The following is a 20,137-nucleotide window of genomic DNA, read 5'->3' on the forward strand; positions in this document are numbered from 1 at the left end:
CCTTAAAATACATCCACAGGTGTGTCTCTAATTAACTCTAATGTTGTCAATAAACCTATCAGAAGCTTCCAAAGACATGACACCAGCATCTGGGCTTTCCCAAATTGTTTCAAGGCATAATAATGTTAGTGTATGTAAACTTCTGACTTTGAAGAAAGTAATAAAAAAAAAGTGATTGTCTGATTTCATGTCAGACAGTGAGAAAAAAAATATAGTGTATGTAAAGTTCTGGTTTCAACTGTAAGTTCAACTAATACTGAACACACAGGACTTATTTTAACTTACTCATCGGTTCTACAATTGGTTAACAGTCTAGTCTCAGTCTCTTCTGAGTATATAAGTTTATCTAACTTTTTCATTCTAGCTCAAACCTTCACTGTATTGCATTTACATTTACATTTAGTCATTTAGCAGACGCTTTTATCCAAAGCGACTTACAGGAAGAGTAAAAAGCAAACAATCAAGGTATAGTGCAATAATTGGCCATCATATCTCTGCCAGAGCAGGGGCGTCCCTCTCTCCCTTTAAAAAACTCTTCAGAGTGTCTTCTCTCCTAGCATCACACGACAACTCTACTCCTTAAAGAATTGTCACGAGCACTTATTGCTGTACTAATGGCTCTTTTGCACTATACCTCGACTATACCTTTTTCTGTACGTCACTTTGGATAAAAGCGTCTGTTAAATAACTAAATGTAAATGTTATTCTAATTTTTCAAGTGCAATGCTGTCATTGACTTTGAGAAACTGTCCGAAAGTGTGTTCAATTATTCCCATTTGAAATATGATTGTCCCTAGACGCCATCGCCAACTATGAGTCTTCATAGAAAGCCTCACATCGGAGCAACCTTTACTCCGCGGCAACAGCGAACTCTCTTTCTCACCCAAGAGAAGAAGCGTTTGACACAGTTCTTCTTTCTCTTACTCTTGTGCTCACTGTCATCCGTGTTGTCCAAAACATCGTTGCCATTGCAGTCCTCAGGCGTGGAAGCAGATGTCACACTTTCACTGATGGACTCCACTTCAGCTACCTCCACCAGTGGGGCTCTGCGATGTGGAGGAGCAGGCTGTACCATGATGACACCCGATGGCAGTCTCACTATCGGCACTCCAGCAGAATTTTCTGTCCTGGTCTGGTCAGCAGGTTTTTTGATGGGCGACGAGCTACACTTGGTGATAAAAGGGTGATTAAGAATACCTTCAGGGGTAATCCTGTCCTTCTCATCCCAGCTGAGTGTTGCCTTCAAGAGCTCGATGCACTGCGTCCTCTCTGCAGCCTCTGTGGCGTTATCTTCTTCCAGACGCATCTAGTTTAGAAAACGGTCACAAAACACAACATTGGTTAAGTCAACTTCCCAAATCATAAAAAGACAATGAATCAAAGTCACATTTCAGTATCATGTGCCTGCTTGATGACCTACCGTCTTCATTTCGTCCAGGGAACGGAAAATGTAGGACCTTCTGTCGGTGGCCTTATTTTCACGGTACTCCTCAGATACCTGGAATAAGATAATTTAATAAAAATAATTTTTTAATGTTAGTGATTAGATGTACAAAAATATTCTAAGCTATTATATTTGTTTAAGGAAAGAATAATAAAGATGAAGCTGTACAAAAAAAGTAAAATAATGATTATTGTACCTTGGGAATCCATTGATTGGAAGCGTCCTTTGTAAAATATTCTTCCGATCTGCTTGAGGCTGTAATCATGTGTTCTGGTGGTGGACCAAGGAGGTTGCTCATGTAATATATCTGGGGAGAAAACACAGCATCACGTTAACTTGTGTACAACAACAAAAATTCATAGGATAGAAAGCAAGTCTAGAGTGGAGTTATAGTACATACTAGTTCAGAGTCAGTCCTTCCCGGGAAGAGTGAAAAGCCGAACACCATCCAGGCCATCACACAGCCCAGCGACCAGACGTCAATGGCCTCCGAATATGGGAATCCAAATATATTTTCAGGAGCCCTGAATGTGGAAGAGAAGAATTAAACAAAATGAAGAATTTTGTCATATTTTAGGAATTCAAGATTAAGTATAAGCACCCAATAGTTCTTACAGACAAAAGGAGCTATGTCCATATATTAGTAGAATTAATAAACCGCAAATACTTACCTAAAGGAAGGAACCTGCTGAATCTTGATGTGCTTGGCATTAAATCTAAAGACGCCCATGCCAAAGTCTATCAGCTTGACTTTGAAAGGTTTCTTCGCCCTATCCACCAGCATGATGTTGTCCGTTTTCAAATCTGTGTGGATCACGCCGACTCTTTTCAGGCCATCTAATGCTGTGGCCATCTGCAAGTGAAGAAAATTATATATTTAATTAAAATTACAATTCATAATAACAGTTGACACAGTGTTATATATTGTAGCCTAGGGGTGTGCCATATCGTATCGTTCACGATTATACCGGTATATTTTATTTATGGGTAAAAAAATGCATATCATGATATTGGCAACATTCCTACTTCTTGACGTAGTGGTGTAAGGATTTCCCATTAATTATCTAGACTGTGGCAGCCCGCAATAGTATCATGTCACATTTCAAGCTACTGATAGTATATCTACACTATTCATAATATCAAGTTATTTTGCATTTTGTCTCTGCTCAGCAGAGTGTCTGTCACCCGACCCGCACCTTTCATCCTCCTCCGAGACATGCGCGGGAATTCACACATTTAAACACACGCGCAGAATACAGCAAGCTGCCGTGCCCATAGAGATCTATGGCCGTGTCTACCTACTCTCCGTGTGCATTTGTGTGTGCGCGCGCCAATCTAAATCCTATCAACCTGTCCGGTCTTGTCAGAGGTCCAAACGGCCCAAACACACTGTTGCATTGTGCCATTCGTTAACCGCGAGCTAACATTAGCTAACAATTAAAGTTCTTTTGGTTGTAATTACAAAAAAATACTATTACTTCTTGTCGCTAAACAATGCCGCTTTCAAAATAAAAGCACAGAATCCCCCTCAGAATTTACAAGAAGACTGTCAAAATAAGATGCCTTAAATAAAACATACAAGAACCCTTATTCTCCTTTATAATAATTAATTGAAATAGGCAGTGATTAAGATCAGTATATATATATATGATGGAATAGTGGCATTAGAATGTGTGAGACGCACCAAATTTGGGCTTTTATGAAAAAAATGTCTCTAGTCCACACAGTCTGGCTGCTCCATGTCCTAATGGAAAGCCCTGTTGACTGTGAAAAATGTTATGTGATGTGTTTGCTTACATTTAGCTCTCAAAATGGACGAGATTGATCACATTGTACTATAAAATGTACGGAATTTTTCCCGGGGCCCCCCCTAGATGTTTTTTTTATTTTTATTATTTGCTAATACTCAAGAGTCGAGTGAATATTTTGTATTGTTAATTCTCAAATGTTGAGATTAGCAATTTACACTACATTTAGATTTATGATTGATTTTTATATTGTTGTACAATTTTATTTATTTATACAGACTAAAAAATCTTTTTCTTGTATTATCGTCAAGTATATCGTTATCGCAAAAATACTCTGAAATATCGTGATAATCTTTTAGAGCCATATCGCCCACTCCTATTGTAGCTGATGCCATACCTGCTGCATCACAGTCCTGATGTCCTCTAAACACATTGGGGCATTTCTCTGGCTGAGGTAGGCGTCCAAATTGATGTCCAGGTTCTCAAACACCATATACTTGTTCCTCCAGAATCCACCGTGGAACTTGACGATGTTTTTCTGGTCCAGTTTGTTGTCCATTAACACGCGCAGTATACATGCCTGGAGAAACATGGCAAAAAGTGACATTTTAGTTGTGGAATGAAAGAAATTAGGCAAACAAGATGACTTTAAAAACATTATTAGGATAAAAACAACATTTTAGGTAATCCTTGAAGTAATCAGACAACTACAGCTCATTAAGAATGCTGTTCACAGATTTGTACTAATCTGTAAAACAGAACCATGTGAAATAAATACTTTTTGATTTTATGTAAAACTCAACAAAGTGACTCACCTCCTCCTCGATCTGTTCGCCACTGGCCTTGGCGATTTTTATGGCCACTGTCTCTTTGGTGTCCCGGTCCAAACATTTTAGTACGACTCCATAGGTACCCTCTCCCAGAACTTTCAGGTGTTCATATCTTTCGGGGAGGGGGTAAAGCTCTTGAAGTTCGTTGGCCGCGGTAGATGAAGCTTTATTTCCCATGTTGGAAGTATTTTCGCTTGGTAAACTGAGATTGAAATGGGAACAAACAAGAAAAAGAACAGGTTAATTAAATCCTCTTCAAAGTCTTATATATTGCAAATCTTAATATTCCAAAATGTTTCTACATGAAAAAGGTTAAAACGCAGACTTACCAGTTGTCCAAGGTTCAGTTTTAATACTCACTTTGTTGTGTTTTGTGAAGTTGAATCAGAAATTGTAGTCTGTCTCGTTGATTGTCTCTCAGTAGAATGACCAGACTTCACTCACTCTCCCATTCTGTTCTTTTAGACATACATTCTAGAATTTCTGTGATGTCAGCAGCAATTCTAAACTTTGATCTTTATTTTTGCAAAAATCACAACAACAACATTCATTCAAATAATAACAAAAAATGAAGGGATTCATTCATCAAAAATATTGAGCAATGAAAACTTTTGGTAACGCTTTATAATAAGGTCCTTAATAACCATTAATTAACAAGTAATAAGGCATTGTTCTCGCTTTAGATCCATTTGCAAAAAGCATAGTTAACTTATAGTTAACTTATAATAGATGAGCAATAAAGTATATTTTAACATCAATAAAGAAACAAAATAAGATTAATAAAGGCAGGGCAAAGACATAATGGGTGGGTCATGGGTGTTTGTAATGCCATTATGAACAATTATAAGATACTCATGAGGCTTGAATTTATGTTCTCAAGCATTTGCAAACTGTTAACAAGTTTCTTATTAGTGCTTATAAATCTCTTATAGCCTGCTATTAGCTGTATTATAATGCCATTAAATCACTGTTTTAGGCCAAAAAACACAAGTTGGCTTTTTTGCGGTGCAGTTTTACCTTTATATTTCAGTAAAAATTTAGTTAGTACTGTATATATCAATCCCATAATCCAACCCTTGACCAAAAAGTTTAATGTATTCCTTAAAGTTAAAAGTTAATAGAAAAAAATAAGAAAAGTAAAGTATGACAAAAGTAGAGCCAACTGACAGCTGTGTGTCAGGAGTTGTTGACATGTTGTTTGCTCATGCTCAGGCTGGTCCAGAATCCTCTCTCAGAGGAAGGTTTTGGCACAGATGGTGTTTGGCTGCGCAGTCTAGATTACAATCATGATTGTAATTTAATCTTAATGGCTCCTCATTTTCATCACGTCTTATAAAAAGGTTGTTGTTAATGTGCATTTTTGTATTTGTCACCAAAATGAGGCATGTCACACACTGATGCACACATACAAAATCTGCCACCGACCCATACTGACACAGAAAATTAAACACACGCACACACACAGTGGCTGTCAGAGTGGCTTTCTATACTCTCTTCTGCACTAATTACTGTTCTATAAAATGTACAAACGCAGCAGTCTGTGCCAGCCTTTCTCTTGGGACTTTAGTTTATTTTAACTTCCAGCTCATTACTGTTCTGGTACAGGTTTGGGGTATCAATCATTGCTTCAGAAGAGCAGACATGAGGTCAAACATTAACACGGACGCCTAAAGGAAGCATCAGTGCCTGTCCAAGCATCTTAGTGTAAAAGAGTCTGAGCAGGATTTCTAACTTGATGTAACAGAAATTATATTCCATCAACTTGCAGAACAACATACAATAAGCTGGAGGGAGGGAGTTAACACTGATGACACCAGAGTCATGTCATGTAGTATTTCTGCGAATTCAGAGGGATTAATGACTTGAGAACTAATAACTAAATTATTTTAAATTGGTCTTGATTTTTATTTAGCAAAACATAAAATAGAATAAATGCGTTGTAAAGTTTAAACAAGACAATTAAAAAGTTACTGCATATAGAGTAGGGTAATTGCGACAATGTAAATGACGTGGACGATTTATGATAAAGATGCATAATTGCAGGTTTGCATGTTTTCAAAGTGACAGGAGAAATTACGGACCACAAAACAACATGGATAATATCTACCATACTGTATGATTTAGGTCTTCGCTAGACAATACTGACATGGAAGTAGCCTTTCATGATGTCTTGGAGAAAGATTAAATGGAGATGTCTTGGAGAAAGATTAAAAAAAAAAAGAAGAAAAAAAAAATCCTCCATAAACAAGCAAGCCCGCGTGGAAACTGGGCTCAGAATACTGGGCTCAGAATACTTTACAAAACTCTAATAATAAAGTCAGGAAATAAAAATGGTGGTTTCCAACCTTTTTTCTAAGGTATGCAGATAAAGTTACGATGAAGTCTCGTTCGCAGGTTAACAATTTATTATACATTTTGTCATACATGGCTCGGAATAACTTTATTGAAGTTGTGTAACAACAATTACTTTTAGCTAATTATTTGGACTGTTTAGTCATTAAGCTAATTTTAGCAAGTCAGTACTTTTAGCTAACTACAGTATTTAACTGACAGTATTTTGCTTACTATGGAACTGTTCAGTCGGTACTTTTAGCTAACTAGCGGTTTAGTCAGTAAGCTACTTTTAGCATTCTGTCTAAATTCTTATGTCAGTACTTTTAGCTAACAATTTAAAATGTTTTGTCAGTACAATTAGCTTACTATCTCAATTGCTATGTCGCTACTTTTATCTTACTATTTAAACTGTTAGTAATTTTAGCTATTTCAATATAATAATTATTTGAACTGTAAAGTTAGTACCAATACCTAACCGTTTATCCATTACTTTAAGCTAATCATTTGAACTGTTGTCATTATTTTAACAAATTACTTCCACTATTCATTGCATAGCTACCTCTGTCTACCTTAAAGTCTGTGCTTGTGATCTTCACATAACTGAAACATGGGTTCGGTTTTTAAAGTCAATAATTGTTTTAATTTTTCCAGGTACACCCTGGGGTACCAGTAGCCTGCCCCTGGCTGGGAATCACTGATATAGAAGACTTTGTCTTTTCCTCTGAAACCTTCCTTCTTTAGTTGTATAAGCTTCTGCATTTTCCAATCAGTCAAGAAACAAAAGCCCCTGGAACAAGAACCTCCCACGGCCGTTAATAACATTTATTTTACATGTTGCAACAAGAAGCAGCGATAACAGATGGCAACTCATCTTTTTGTGGCTGTATTGAATTAATTGGCCCACATAACATCTCTGTAAATCATTTAGGGTACTGAAATTAAAAACATGTCTACTGTAAGAACATGATGAACATTAGATGGAAAATTGGAAGCTAAATTTAAAAACTGTTTTAGTCTTTATACTAGTAGACTAATGCTCAGTTACCCTTATCACTTGACATCAAGGACTAATATTAAATGGCACGACTACACCACCACAGAGCAGTTTCCTTTTCTGGTCATTTTCTACCAAGGATTTTGCTTGTGACGCAGATGCATGAGGTACAATGTAAACTGTATTATCTGTTCTGTTGGTCCACTGCGATACAACCAGAACATGCAGTTAATATAACTTTTATTATCTGCACTCACTCTGATATACAGTGGTGCTCCCACACACTGATGGATACCACACTCAGTCCTTTCCCACAAAAACATGCACACTGAAAATGTCAGTTTATATAGTTTACATGCCCTTTAAGACCCTCAAAGTGAACGTCTGTGCTATGAAAAACACAGACACACTATATTTGGATAGTCTAATGTCTCAACTATCAGCTGAGCAGTAGATAGTCAACAAAGTGTAACTTATCTACATTTTTGTGTAACACTTACAGACCCTGACACTGAATTTAGACTCACTTCAAACTCCACACTTATATCTTATTTTCATTATTATTAGTGCCAAACTGTAACAAAAAAACAAAAAACAAAAACATGAGCAAGTTATTCCTGTTTATTGAGCAGTCAACCAGCTAGCCTCACTGTATTTGTTAAGATGTAAATGTATTTCTCATGCGTAGTCATAAAATAGTCTTTGTATAGTCATCCTATTTATGCAGGTAATACAATGCCAAGTCAGAATGAAACTCTCCACTGCTGTGAAGTTGAAGCTTTTTTTGTGAAGTTCAACTTCAAGCAGATCATTTAATGTTGCCTTGGCAATGAAGATTTTTTTTTGTTGTTGCCAGAAACCTGTAGCCAGCTCCTCTAGGAGGAGACAACAACATGGTGCCAGTAGTGGAACGACTGGCTGCGAGTGTTGTATCTCATCATGGGGAGCAGTGTTCCTCATCAGTCTGTACTGAGGACAAACTAGTACAAAGTCTGACTGTCAGTGATAATCGGCCCTGCATAATGTGCTGCACTGCTCAAGGCTTTGTTTTCAGTGTGTGAATAACAGCTACTATCCAGACTGGGCTGTTAGCTGTCAGCACTGATAATGTAATACATATTTCTCAGAGACAGCACATTCTGCACATTCATTCCCAATCTTTTTTTTTTTCTAGATACAAATGTCTCCCCACCGGCTCAGGTGGTAATCAGAAAGTAACACTGTGCACAAAATTACATGAAAGAAAAACACTTTTATTGTGTTACAAACAGAGAAAAGATCAAATATATACATGTATTAAGGCATAAAATTGTGAGTTTAGAAAAAAATAAAATATTGGAAAGGATTTATAATCTCAGAGAGCTGAGAGCACCCTCTCGAATTTGTCTCAGTATGTTTCTATTTATGTTTAAAGGCTCTGGAGCAATGGCAGCATATCAGAATAAATGTGTTCAAACACAAACAAAAAAACATAACACATTTAAAAAAAAATCATATGTCACTATATGATCCCCTTAGTAAAAGACATGATAAAATTAAATAAAAGGATTAAGTTAATTAAAACAGGCTTAATTTAACAATTTAAAGCTGATCAGGAAGACTTAAAAACAAACACTCTAAATCTGACACAAGATGCAGTTTTTACAGATTAAACACAATCAAGTTTTTTTCTCACTTGTTCTGTAAGACTCTTTACTTCTTTGAGGTCTTCTCCAACACCCAGTCAATGACCTACAACACGAGAAAATAAGGTTCAGTCCTTGTTTACACAAGGACGGTCTGAACAGAAGACGCAAAAGTGGCGTCGGGTCTTCACTTTTTATTCCACGTTTAGACGAGCATTTTCGGGAGGAAATCTGCTGCATACGATGACGCAAAAGTGTGTGAAATTCGATTGTATGCAGCCAGGCGGCATCACTTAAAGCCATAAGAGCATCTTTGGTCATGCAGAAGTTTTCACGCCACAAATTTACATCAGCTACTCCTTCCACAAAGTTCTCCACCATCACTAGATCTCCCAGGTCCAAAGCCGTCTGGCTCGCCTCCGACGAATTTGCTGCATCCAAAATGTTATAAAGGTAATACAGATCCTTCTCTGTTCACTAATACTATCTCTACATATCCTGTACATTTGGTGGAAAGACTCCTGTAAGTTTATTAGAGCTGCCAGAGCAGCTTGAAGGTCCGACGCATGGAAATAATCTGACATGTTTGTTTATTTTCCTGTACTGGAGCATGTATGTGACGTAAACACATACGTGACGTGAGCAGATCAGATCAGAGTTTTGTGTCTTGTCAGTGTAGACGGACAAGCTAGGAGCGTATTTAACTTTTCCACTTTGGAGGGTGGTTTCAGATTTTTGCGTTTTTAAGCCCCAAAAACGCCGTCACCGTCTAAACGAAAGGCACTTCCGATAAAATATTTTGTCGTTTTTACCCACAAGCGTCATCGTGTAAGCGGGGCCTACGTGGGGAACCACTGGTGTTTAGGGCTGTTACCTGTTTAACGTTGCTGCTGGCTGCTTTCTTCATCTCATCATGCAGACCACGCGATGTCTTCAGATCCTGTAATTAGAGGAGATTACTCTTACTGAGACAGTGAGGTAGCAGATCAAAACAAGTCAACTGGGGGGAGGGCGTTGTTAAAACAGAATACAGAAAAAAGTGACATTTAATGTATGTTTTGATGTATTTTCTGCTACTTTATCCTTCTTTTCCAATACATTTCAAAGGGAAACATTGTATTTTGTCCTCTACTACATTTATGTGACGGATTGATAGATTTTGCTTACAGAAGGTGAGGTTTATTTGCTGTTTGCAAGCAAGCAAACACACCTCCTGTTGCCTTGGTAAAAAACAACACAAATACAAACCCAGGTGCATGCTGGTCCTACATAAGCCTGAGGTGCCTGCACCAAATTCTTACAAACAAATAATTAGCATAGAAAATGCATTCATCTAAATAAAGAAAATAAACATTACATTACATCAAACAGTCAAAAGAAATGATATATAGTTTTAATTACCCAATTCTAAGTGGTTTTAAAACCTCTCAAGGTAAAAGAGACCTGCATTTGATCCTTTTTGTACCCAGATAAAAAATACCAATTGTATGATTTTGCTTGCAGCCACTCTACGTAGGCATTCTGTGATTCAGCTACAACTTGTTTAGACTGTGGTGTGGTGATGAAGTGGTGCATGGGGTATTTGATGGATTTGGCAGTTCAGTGTGCCGTGATGCCAACATACGTTTGAATGTATGGCCATACTACACTCTGTGGCATTTGATAAATATGAAATAAATGCAATGGTGGTCATCACTGGATGGTTACTGTTATTGTTATTTTCTAACAATCCCTATACCTCCTACACTACCCAAAACACATACAGAAGATCCTTGTCTTGCTATAAAACACATGGTTATAATTCAAATGTATGGAGAGAATTTAAATGGAAGGTGGTCATGAGGTTCTTCCGGACACCTGAAATTACAGCTAAATTTAGCACTACGCACTCAAATAAGTGTTGGAGAAACTGTGGCCCACACATTGGCAATCAGACCCACATACTATGGCTATGCCCAAAACTGAAAGCATTCTGGAAGGAAGTGTTTGAAACAATTAATAAAATATTTGGTGGAAATATTACTATGGATCCAATGGTGGCCCTACTAGGTCTATTACCAAAAGGCATTGAAGGAAGAGCCAAAAAATATCTCTTACAGATATTACTAGCAACAGCAATTAAATGCATTACAGTAAGGTGGTTGAAGCCTGACCCTCCAACATATAGTATGTGGTCTGAAAAAATAAAGGAAATATATCAAATGGAACAAATAATAATACTCCTTAAGACTTCAAAAACATATATTCACTAAAAGGTGGAGCCCTGCTATGGGTATACTGATATAATTTTATTTATTTTATTCCATTTTAATTTATATTTTTCTTTGTCATTATAGTCTCTGTATTTTTTTTGATGTACCATAAGTGTTACCATGTGTATGAAACAGCAGATATGTTGAATATGATTCTGTACACGATTGTGAATGAAACTTAAATAAAAACTAAGTTTAAAAAAAACAAAAAAACACATGGTTATTAAATTATATTTTAAAAAAATATACAGAATACTGTGCAACAGAACAACTTGTGATGTTTTGAAGGCAGACTTTTTCTTGTAACAGAGGACTTTTCCCATTTACTTCTTTGTAAGTACAGAATATGAATACTTCTTCCTATTCTGCTGGCAAGGTAGGACATTTTTCCGCAGTGCTTATATTCTATCAAACAAAAACACCTGAGTACAATTTACAAGAAGGTACAAAAAAAGAGATAAAAATGTAGGTTTTGGCAAAAAATAGGAGACTGCTGTCTTCAAACCATTCCTATTATCGCTCTAATTTGTTTTGAGGATCTATAACAAAATGGAACATATGGTCAAATTTGCAGTACAAGTCCTGGATGCATAGAAGCATACAAATAAAGAAACAGTCAAAGGGAGGACACTGCTGACTGTGTGTGGGCAGTAGAAAAACTAACCTTGAGATAGAATTTGGAGATATCAAACAGTCTTTTTCTGCAGGCCTCAAAGCACTGATGCTCAGCAGTGATCCCGTGGTGTTTGAGTGTTTTAGCCACTACCTCCTGCAGCATCTGAGGACACAGAAGAAAAACACACAGTTTTATATTAGCGCACCTGTGAAACCCTTAACTCAAGTTGTGTTGATTCCCTAACCACCTGACGCTAATCCGCTTCAGAGAAACTAAATTTAGCACAGCTCCCTTTTTTAATAAGTCGGGATGTCAAAGTGTCTTGACTTTGGGGGACGTCCTTGCACAGAACTGCCTTTACATTCACAGTGTATACTCGCAGGTACAGACATACAAACATTACTGGTAGCATCGACAGGGAAAACAGATTCCTGAAATAAATAGATCTGCCTTTAATCTTGTCACAGCGACTGTTCTGAGGAAGCACTATAAATTATTGTGAGGAATCATCTATGCCATTCAGTCTCATGAGGAGAAAGCCAGCTTTTAATCTCTGTCCTGAATAAACTGCTATCATTATTTCTGAATAGGGCCAACTGTTCTTTCCTATACTTGGGTTTGGATGATAAGCCAGTTTGCATAGTAATCAGGAATCAGAACAAGTCAAGGTCGGGATGCAGATTGGGAGCTGTACGTGGGACAGAGGAAACGGTGTGAAGGTGTGTGTAGTTGTGTATATGTCCATGTATGTGTTTCTCTCACTGTATAGTACAAATACGTAAAAGATGAGAGGGAAATGTCTGTTTGTCTGTGGAGGCAGGCAGCAGGTGATAAGATAATCGTATCGTTGTTAAAGTGCTTCTGCCTTTGTATTATAATGCAGCCCACACATTGATCATATGCAAAACATAAAACATTTCTCTTTACTGGAGCTGTTGTAAAACTCTCGTCTCCAGTATAAAGACGTGAAGAAGTGTGTTTTGTGTGTCTGTGGAAAATCAGTTGTGCTCAGATATTAGTAGAAACAGAAAAAAAAACATTGTTAAACAGGGCCATATTTCAGCAGTGAAAGGTTATTGCTTGGGTTTTTATTTTTGTGGCTCCAGTTATGATAACATTTTATTCAAAGTAACGCCGGGGATCTTGTTGTTGTGGCAGCATAGCTAACATCTGGAGGACCAATGGGGCAAGGAGGATTAAGTAGGTCGTCGTGAGTAAAACTGTTTACCAGTTTTATTATACATCATGGTGAAACACACTGATGGTAAAAACTTAGCCAGCAATTTCTATCACCGTAACTATCACACATGGCTCTGTGAACACAACACAGTGATTCTGCCCTCATTAGCAGCTTTATTTTGTTGTCATAAGGGTTTGTTTTTTTATCCGTTAAACACAGACAAAGTGACCACAGTACACTATAAAAAAGGTTTGTAGAAATAACAGTAAAACACTGTCAAATACATCAGAAATAGGGCATAAAATGAAAAATTGTATATCACTGTATTAGACGCTTTTAATTACCGTAAATCAAAGAATAGCACAAAACTTTTACTTTTTTCTGTCATAAACTGGAAGAAACACACAGGTTTTAGGTAAAATATAACATTTTCATGCAAAATTTGTGGAGAAATACCCTGATGTGTGAATGAATGACACAATTATCCTAAAAAATAACAGGATTATTCAGACTAATTCACAGTTTTTGCTGATATTTACATTTAAATTTAGAATAGAAAATCCACTCACTGTAATTTTTACGGTGAAGTTCTGGCAACCACAGCTGCCGGTATTTTACCGTCAATTAAACAGATTATTTTTTACAGTGTAGGCCGGCCAACCAGGCTTCTTATCTGGTTGTGTTCCAGATTCTGAGGCAATGCTAACATTAGCTTGTTGACCTACTGAAGCACTGATAGTTGACAGGATACATTTTTACATTAATGACAAAGAGGAATCTTGCAAGATCCAGGTCTGAAAGCCAGGTCTGTAGCTAATGGTAAGTGTCTCAAACCTGCATTCTTTCAAATGGCCAGCAGGGGGCAACAGAAGAGAAAAGAAATTGTCCAAGACAAAAAACATCAACTGCAAGAAACAAAACAAAGTCTGTACACTGAAATAGCATCTGCAGAGTTTATTCTTAAAGGAAGAGGCAACCTTTCGGTCTTGGGTGGCTGTTGTCCATGTTTCCGTCTCAGAACTTGTCCAGTGATGAGCTCATCACCTAATTTATTTTCAAGAGCATGTTTTCCCTTTCAAAATACACAAACAGAAACAAAAACTCACCCTGTTGTGTTTCTGGGAGCGTGACTCTTTCGACTCTTTCGAAGATTTGTCCTCCTCTTGTTTCTGTTGTGTCTTTAGCTGCTGAGGTTTCGGTTTGTCAGAAGGAGGATGAGTCACCAAACCTGTGGAGTAATGTCAGGAAAATAAACATTAAGATACCAGCATATTGACAGTACAAATCATAGACATATGTCTGAGTAGAACAAGCTTAAAAGAAAAAAAAATCAATCACTAAATAAACAATGAAAACAATTATATCGATATAAAAAAGTATTTTGATATAATTTACAAACATGGTCTTAAGATCTCCTGTAAAGAGTAACAAGTCAGAATCCATTTATTTGTAAGCTTCTGAGATCTTCAGAAGGTTTTAACTAAGAGATTTGAGGGACTTTTTAACATTGGAACACGTTAAAACATATTTATAAAATTCATTGGTTTTGAGAAATTTCTCAAAAGTATGTTTTTCCACAATGACATGAAAGTTTCGGATTTACCTGAGGATGTGGACTGGGATCTGCTGGGCTGTTGCCGTAGAGACCTGATGGCAGGGTGTGTCCCACTGCTGCCGCTGCTCTGAGAACAGAGAGAGTCACTGCTCTCTGACTTCACCAGTCTGGATTATTAATCAAACACACACAAAGCCACAAAATATAAAGTAAGAGCCAGTCAACATCTACAAACCTAACATCCTCTCATCCATGTTTCCATCCCAGGGCTGCACAATCAACTGAAATTTTTTTGCAAAATTGTAATATGGACTAATGCAATATCCAAAAGCAAATAGCACGTCGGAAAGGCAAAATGTGTGTTTTTGAAAATGAGGATAATGATGCAAGAATGATAATTCCCTACAAAATTGTGAATTGCATCACAATTGCAATATCAGTCAAAATAATTGCAATTGGATATTTTTCCCAAATCCTGCAGCTTTAATCCATACAAACATACATACATACATACACTACCGGTCAAAAGTTTTAGAACATCCCAATTTTTCCATTTTTTATTGAAATTCAAGCAGTTCAAGTCAAATGAACAGCTTGAAAGGGTACGAAGGTAAGTGGTGAACTGCCAGAGGTAAATAAAAAAAGGTAATAATGTACATTTCAGAATTATACAAGTAGGCCTTTTCTCAGGGAACAAGAAATGGGTTAACAACTTAACTCTATGGAGTCTTGGGCTATTTTATCCATTTTTTAAATTCTTTTCATGTCTTTGTAAGTCATTTTGTGTCTTTTTGTGTCTTTTTTTTGTCATTTTGTGTCTTTTTTTAGTCATTTTGTGTCTTAAGGTGTCTTTTTTGTCATTTTGTGTCTTATTTTGGTCATTTTGTGTCTTTTTTTAGTCCTTTAGTCCAACATAAAATGTGATTTTGAATCCTTTTTTTTACTTTCAAAACACTATCATGCTCAATAAAGAATTTTAAATGTTGCAAATGTACATTAATTTCAGAGTACACTGAGACATTAAACTGCATCATTTTCAATTAAATTCTGGAAAAGTTGGTGTGTTCTAAAACTTTTGACCAGTAGTGTACATACATATGCTTCCTTGCTGCTAACCCGGAGCAACATTCACCATCATCGTACCTCTTGCGAGGATAACCTCCAATAATGTCCGTGTCCCATGACTTGCGCTTGAGACGTGCCACATCCGCGTTTTGCAGAGTCTCTCCGTCAGGCACACTTCCTGGTTCTGACATCACAGCAGGGGAGGGGGCGGGGCTGAGGGCGAAGGGGAGAGCACATGGCTCCTTGGAGCAGGTGGTTTGGGTCTCGTAACGGATCAGACGCGACTGGAGTTTTACGAAGGCCTGGTCCCTGTCCAAAGACCGCTGGTTGTCCAGGCAGAACCTAGAGGAGCGAACATGTAAATTGTAATTAAAAAAAGAAGCAAGGAGATAAATGTGGCTTGTTACTGTCTGAGCTTTTTCATAACTGCCTGTTTTGTTAAATATCAGTTACTGTAGCTGAATAGTTGCTGTACAATTTATAGAAACTTACTCTATGCCGTGATAATGGGATACCGAAGCTTTGTTGAAGGGCATCTGGCTGACTCTTCTGGGAGAAAGGTCTGGTGACAACTGAAATATATTAATACTGAAGAGAAAGTGGAAGAAAGAAAGAATGAGTAGAGTAGATGTGGAGGAGGGAGAAAGAGACAGAGATGGAAGAGAAGTAAGTATCCAGTTTTTTCCCTTCATTAAACCACAAAATACAAATTTCACTAATTAAAACACACAGTTTGGCCTGACAGAATTATTAGCACTAAATGATGACTGCTCTGCTCCAGAATAATGACTCTTTCAAACCAATGAAATCATTTCTCTACAAAGGTTGTGAGCTCACTGTAGCAGGCTAATGATTGCAATCAAATCCTCATTATGGCCTCATTAACTGTCATTCAGAACCATGCTAAAACAACACAGATACTGTTTACCTGACTACAGTGCGTGTGTGTTCATTTGTAAATCTGTCATTTTTCTGTGCTGCCTCATTTGTCTTGCTTCATGACCATTTGTGTGCCACAATCAGCCTGTAGCATCGCTGCCTGCTTGTAATAATCCTGTCAGCCAACCCATTTGGCTGCCTCTCTCTACATGTTGTAGGGCTGGGCGATATGGCCCTAAAAGAATATCACGATATTTCAGGCTATTTTTTGCGATAACGATATTCTTGACGATATTGCGAAATACTTAAAAAGATAAAGATTTAGTCTGTATAAATAAATAAAAATGTAAAATGTAGTGTGAAGTGCAAATCTCAACAGTTGCCAAATACAAAAAAAATTACTCTTGACTCTTGAGTATGAGCAAATGATAAAAAATAACCATTTAGGGGTTTCGGGGGCATATTTTAATGACATTTTGTAAAGGAGAATAAAGGTTCTTGTGTGGGTTTTTTTAAGGAATCTTATTTTGAAAGTCTTCTAAGTTCTGTGGTGGATTCTGTTAACACACTGTGCTCTTATTTTGAAAGGTGCATGTGTTTAGCAACAGAGAGTAAGTAGCTTTTTGTGATTAAAACAACTTTAATTGTTAGCCTTACGCCACTACATCAAGGACGAGGAATGTTGCCAATATCATGATATGCATTTTTTTTAACCATAAAAAAAAATACCGATATTATCATGAACGATACGATATGGCACACCCCTAACATGTTGTCTCTTTAAGTGTGCCTGTGTGAATGCCTAGTTACAGCATATGTAAATTAACGGCAGTCAGTTCAATTCACAGAGCCAGAAATCATGACTGAACATACCCCCGATTGATAAGCAGCGGTTGCAGCTCGGCGATGGGCTGGCCATCAGATGTGAAATGTTTCAGAAGTTCTCTGGCGTCCAGTAATGCAGAGGAACTCTTCTGACTGTCTTTAGGACCCAGCAGACTGTCACTGGACCCTGGACCTAACAGGCCAAGTCTGACGCACACAAAATAAACTGTAGGTCAAATACAGTATATTGGGTGAACAGAGATTGTTGTCATCTGTCCATTTAAATCCCAGTTACCTCCTCTTCTGTCGTCTCCTCTGCAGGTTCTCTATGTTGTGGAGGACGCTCCTCTCAGGCCAGTCGGACTGCAGATGGGAAATAGTCTGAAAACCTATATGGAGAAACATTAAGGCTTAGCTGGTCAGAGTCATCATTCCCACTGGTTAATTTGGTAAATTCCCTATAAACAAGACAGCATCTCTCAATATGGGTCCCACACAAACATCTTTATTTGTGTTTAAGGCAATGATTGAAAATATGAGTAGTTTAAAAACTAAAGCAGTATGCCCGTAAATCAGCTTACTGAAAAATTAGAAAAGATTCTGAAAGGAAAAGATCCCTAATTGTGTATTTAAGGCTAAAGGTGTCTAACATGGAGCTTTAATAATGTCAGGCACTGTTTAAACAGTATTTAAAGACATGGAAAAGCTAGTAAATAACAAATATTTCAAAATCCTGATGGAGTAGCATTTACAGCTCATTAAAGGAAACAGAGTTTAGTGCTGCAAGGAAGAATTTGTAAGATATGATTAAAGCAGCATTATATTTTAAAACAGTGGCGAAAACTACCAAAACTTACTAATATAATACAATTATAATGGATTGCAAAAGTTATCCCATCTTTCACTTGAGCCTGGTCAACAAACTGAACTCTCAGCACAGAGAAGAAATCCCAGCATCCAGAATATCATCACTCTGCATTTAGGATATAAGCATGATGTAAGTGTGTTATATGAAGAGACTGAAAGCTTCGCAGCTTTAGGCGACACAGGTACACAAACGCAGATTGCCTGATTTGCATCTTAGAATGTATGTCTCTATATGTTTAAATCCATCATCCCTGCTGTTGCAGAAGCTTACTGACTCACCTCTTAGGAAACTCAAGTACATCCTTTATGTGAGCTCCTGGAGAGCTAAATACAAGTAAATGCATCTGAACATGACATCTGGAGGACAAACACAAAGGCAAGAGCCATTATATGGGCTCTCATGAAGAAGTGTTACCTTTAAAGGAACACTCCACCGTTTTTTCATATTAAAACATGTTATTCGGTCAAGTAAGACGAGTTGATACACACCTCTTGCGTCTCAATGCGTGCACTCAATCGCCCTGGCGCGCGGCGCCACTTGGCTAGCACTTAGCTTAGCCCTATATGGCGGAGTAGCACTTGGGAGCACTTCGACTCGGCGCAGTAATATCATCACTCCTGAAAAATCTTCTCCCCTCAGGAGTGATGATATTACTGCGCCGAGTCGAAGTGCTCCCAAGTGCTATTCCGCCATACATTATAGTTATCCTTTTTATCCGCTTAGAAAAGCGCCACGTTTTATTTTGTGTCGCCATACTTGGTCGTTTAACTACTCGTGTAGCTGTATTTAAATAGGGAAAACGTGGAGGAGTTTGGTCGCTTCTAACTGTCCATCTGTTTGGATCCTAATGAATGAACTGGGCTAAGCTAAGTGCTAGCCAAGTGGCGCCGCGCGCCAGGGCGATTGAGTGCACGCATTGAGACGCAAGAGGTCTGTATCAACTCGTCTTACCTGACCGAATAACATGTTTTAATATGAAAAAACGGTGGAGTGTTCCTTTAATGGTAAAGGTGTCACTCTATTCCTATACCTTTACACTTGCTGAGGCAGTGTCTTCATCTAGTAACATAGACTGAGGCAAGAATTACACAATAAACATCTTGACAGACAATGCCGTGCAGAAACTCCCAAAATGATTGGCAGATAATGTCACCACATTTATGAGAAGAAAGCTGGTTGACATGCAGGTCTATTAGCCCCACAGCTACGTTTTTAAAACCAGTGCCACACTCACTGAGCACATTTAGCTTGAGATGTGTGCTGGGACTTGTTTTATTGCTTAGAATTTATTTGCTTACTATTAGCCGGCATTGTTTCCGCAAAATGTCATTTCATGAATATGTGACATGAATACTGATGCACGTTTGTGTATCAATCCATTGGAAAGTCAGAAAATGTATTTTGGGAAATGGGTGAACAGACGTATTGCACAAGTGTTGTGAGATTTCTGTAGAACTGTTCATTTTGTGTGTCTATCTATAAAAGAAAGAAGCGTCTTTGTGTGTTTGTGTGTGTGTGTAGTATCTTTAAATTGATTGAACAATCTAAGGCCAATTAATATATGTAGCATTATATAATCAGAGCTCTCTTTAATAGTATTGAGCCTCAGTTTATAATATAACCACTGGCTTTTGCTGCATTCAAGTCCTATTGATTGCATCACACGAATAAGGGTCAAAGACAATTTTGATGTCAGCCTCCTACTTTAGTTGTGCTGTAATTACGAGTCGGAAGTGTCAAAAATCTGTCTGTATATTAGATAACGGAGCCACTATTGATGGCAGTTACATGTAAATAAAGTCATACTTTAATAAATTAACAATTTATTCAGCTGTTTTCAAAGGAAATATATTCTGTATCAAAAATTGAAAAACAAAAAAGTAGCCAATTTGGGCCATTTAAATACTCTGAAAACAAGGCTG

The 20,137-nt window shown here is 37.6% G+C and overlaps 2 protein-coding genes across 3 annotated transcripts in view; both read right to left on the reverse strand.

Moving 5' to 3' along the window:
• Positions 1-689: 689 nt before the first annotated feature.
• LOC131976928 (homeodomain-interacting protein kinase 2-like) lies at positions 690-4,490 on the reverse strand. Of its 2 annotated transcripts, none has more exons than XM_059340148.1 (8): positions 4,352-4,490; positions 4,008-4,224; positions 3,590-3,772; positions 2,116-2,297; positions 1,845-1,968; positions 1,641-1,751; positions 1,421-1,498; positions 690-1,306 (listed from the first exon to the last, which is right to left on the reverse strand). In XM_059340148.1, the coding sequence occupies exons 2-8, from the start codon at positions 4,197-4,199 to the stop codon at positions 833-835; spliced, it is 1,344 nt and encodes a 447-aa protein (XP_059196131.1). In that variant the 5' UTR covers positions 4,200-4,224; positions 4,352-4,490; the 3' UTR covers positions 690-832. The 2 variants fall into 2 exon arrangements, with proteins under 2 accessions (XP_059196131.1, XP_059196132.1); XM_059340149.1 differs by having other exon boundaries at positions 4,383-4,436.
• Positions 4,491-8,582: 4,092 nt separating this feature from the next.
• Positions 8,583-20,137, reverse strand: part of mtbp (MDM2 binding protein) — a 39,667-nt gene continuing 28,112 nt past the window's right edge. Inside the window, exons 15-23 of the mRNA XM_059340166.1 lie at positions 17,643-17,736; positions 17,396-17,554; positions 16,136-16,231; positions 15,722-15,985; positions 14,627-14,745; positions 14,130-14,251; positions 11,892-12,005; positions 9,850-9,915; positions 8,583-9,081 (exon numbers count right to left, since the gene is read on the reverse strand). Of these exons, the coding sequence (XP_059196149.1) occupies positions 9,043-9,081; positions 9,850-9,915; positions 11,892-12,005; positions 14,130-14,251; positions 14,627-14,745; positions 15,722-15,985; positions 16,136-16,231; positions 17,396-17,554; positions 17,643-17,736 (1,073 nt within the window). The 3' untranslated portion in view covers positions 8,583-9,042. The remainder of the gene's footprint in view (positions 9,082-9,849; positions 9,916-11,891; positions 12,006-14,129; positions 14,252-14,626; positions 14,746-15,721; positions 15,986-16,135; positions 16,232-17,395; positions 17,555-17,642; positions 17,737-20,137) is intronic.

The sequence above is a fragment of the Centropristis striata genome, chromosome 8, assembly GCF_030273125.1.
Source record: "Centropristis striata isolate RG_2023a ecotype Rhode Island chromosome 8, C.striata_1.0, whole genome shotgun sequence".
NCBI classification, from domain to species: Eukaryota; Metazoa; Chordata; class Actinopteri; order Perciformes; family Serranidae; genus Centropristis; species Centropristis striata.

Excerpts from the sequence above, each read along its gene's own strand:
- LOC131976928 (XM_059340148.1), bottom strand. The coding sequence starts at position 4,199 with ATGGGAAATAAAGCTTCATCTACCGCGGCCAACGAACTTCAAGAGCTT. Across the intron at positions 1,969-2,115 it reads CAGCAGGTTCCTTCCTTTAG|GGCTCCTGAAAATATATTTG; the intron begins GTAAGTATTTGC and ends TTCCACATTCAG. Across the intron at positions 1,307-1,420 it reads CCCTGGACGAAATGAAGACG|ATGCGTCTGGAAGAAGATAA; the intron begins GTAGGTCATCAA and ends TTTCTAAACTAG.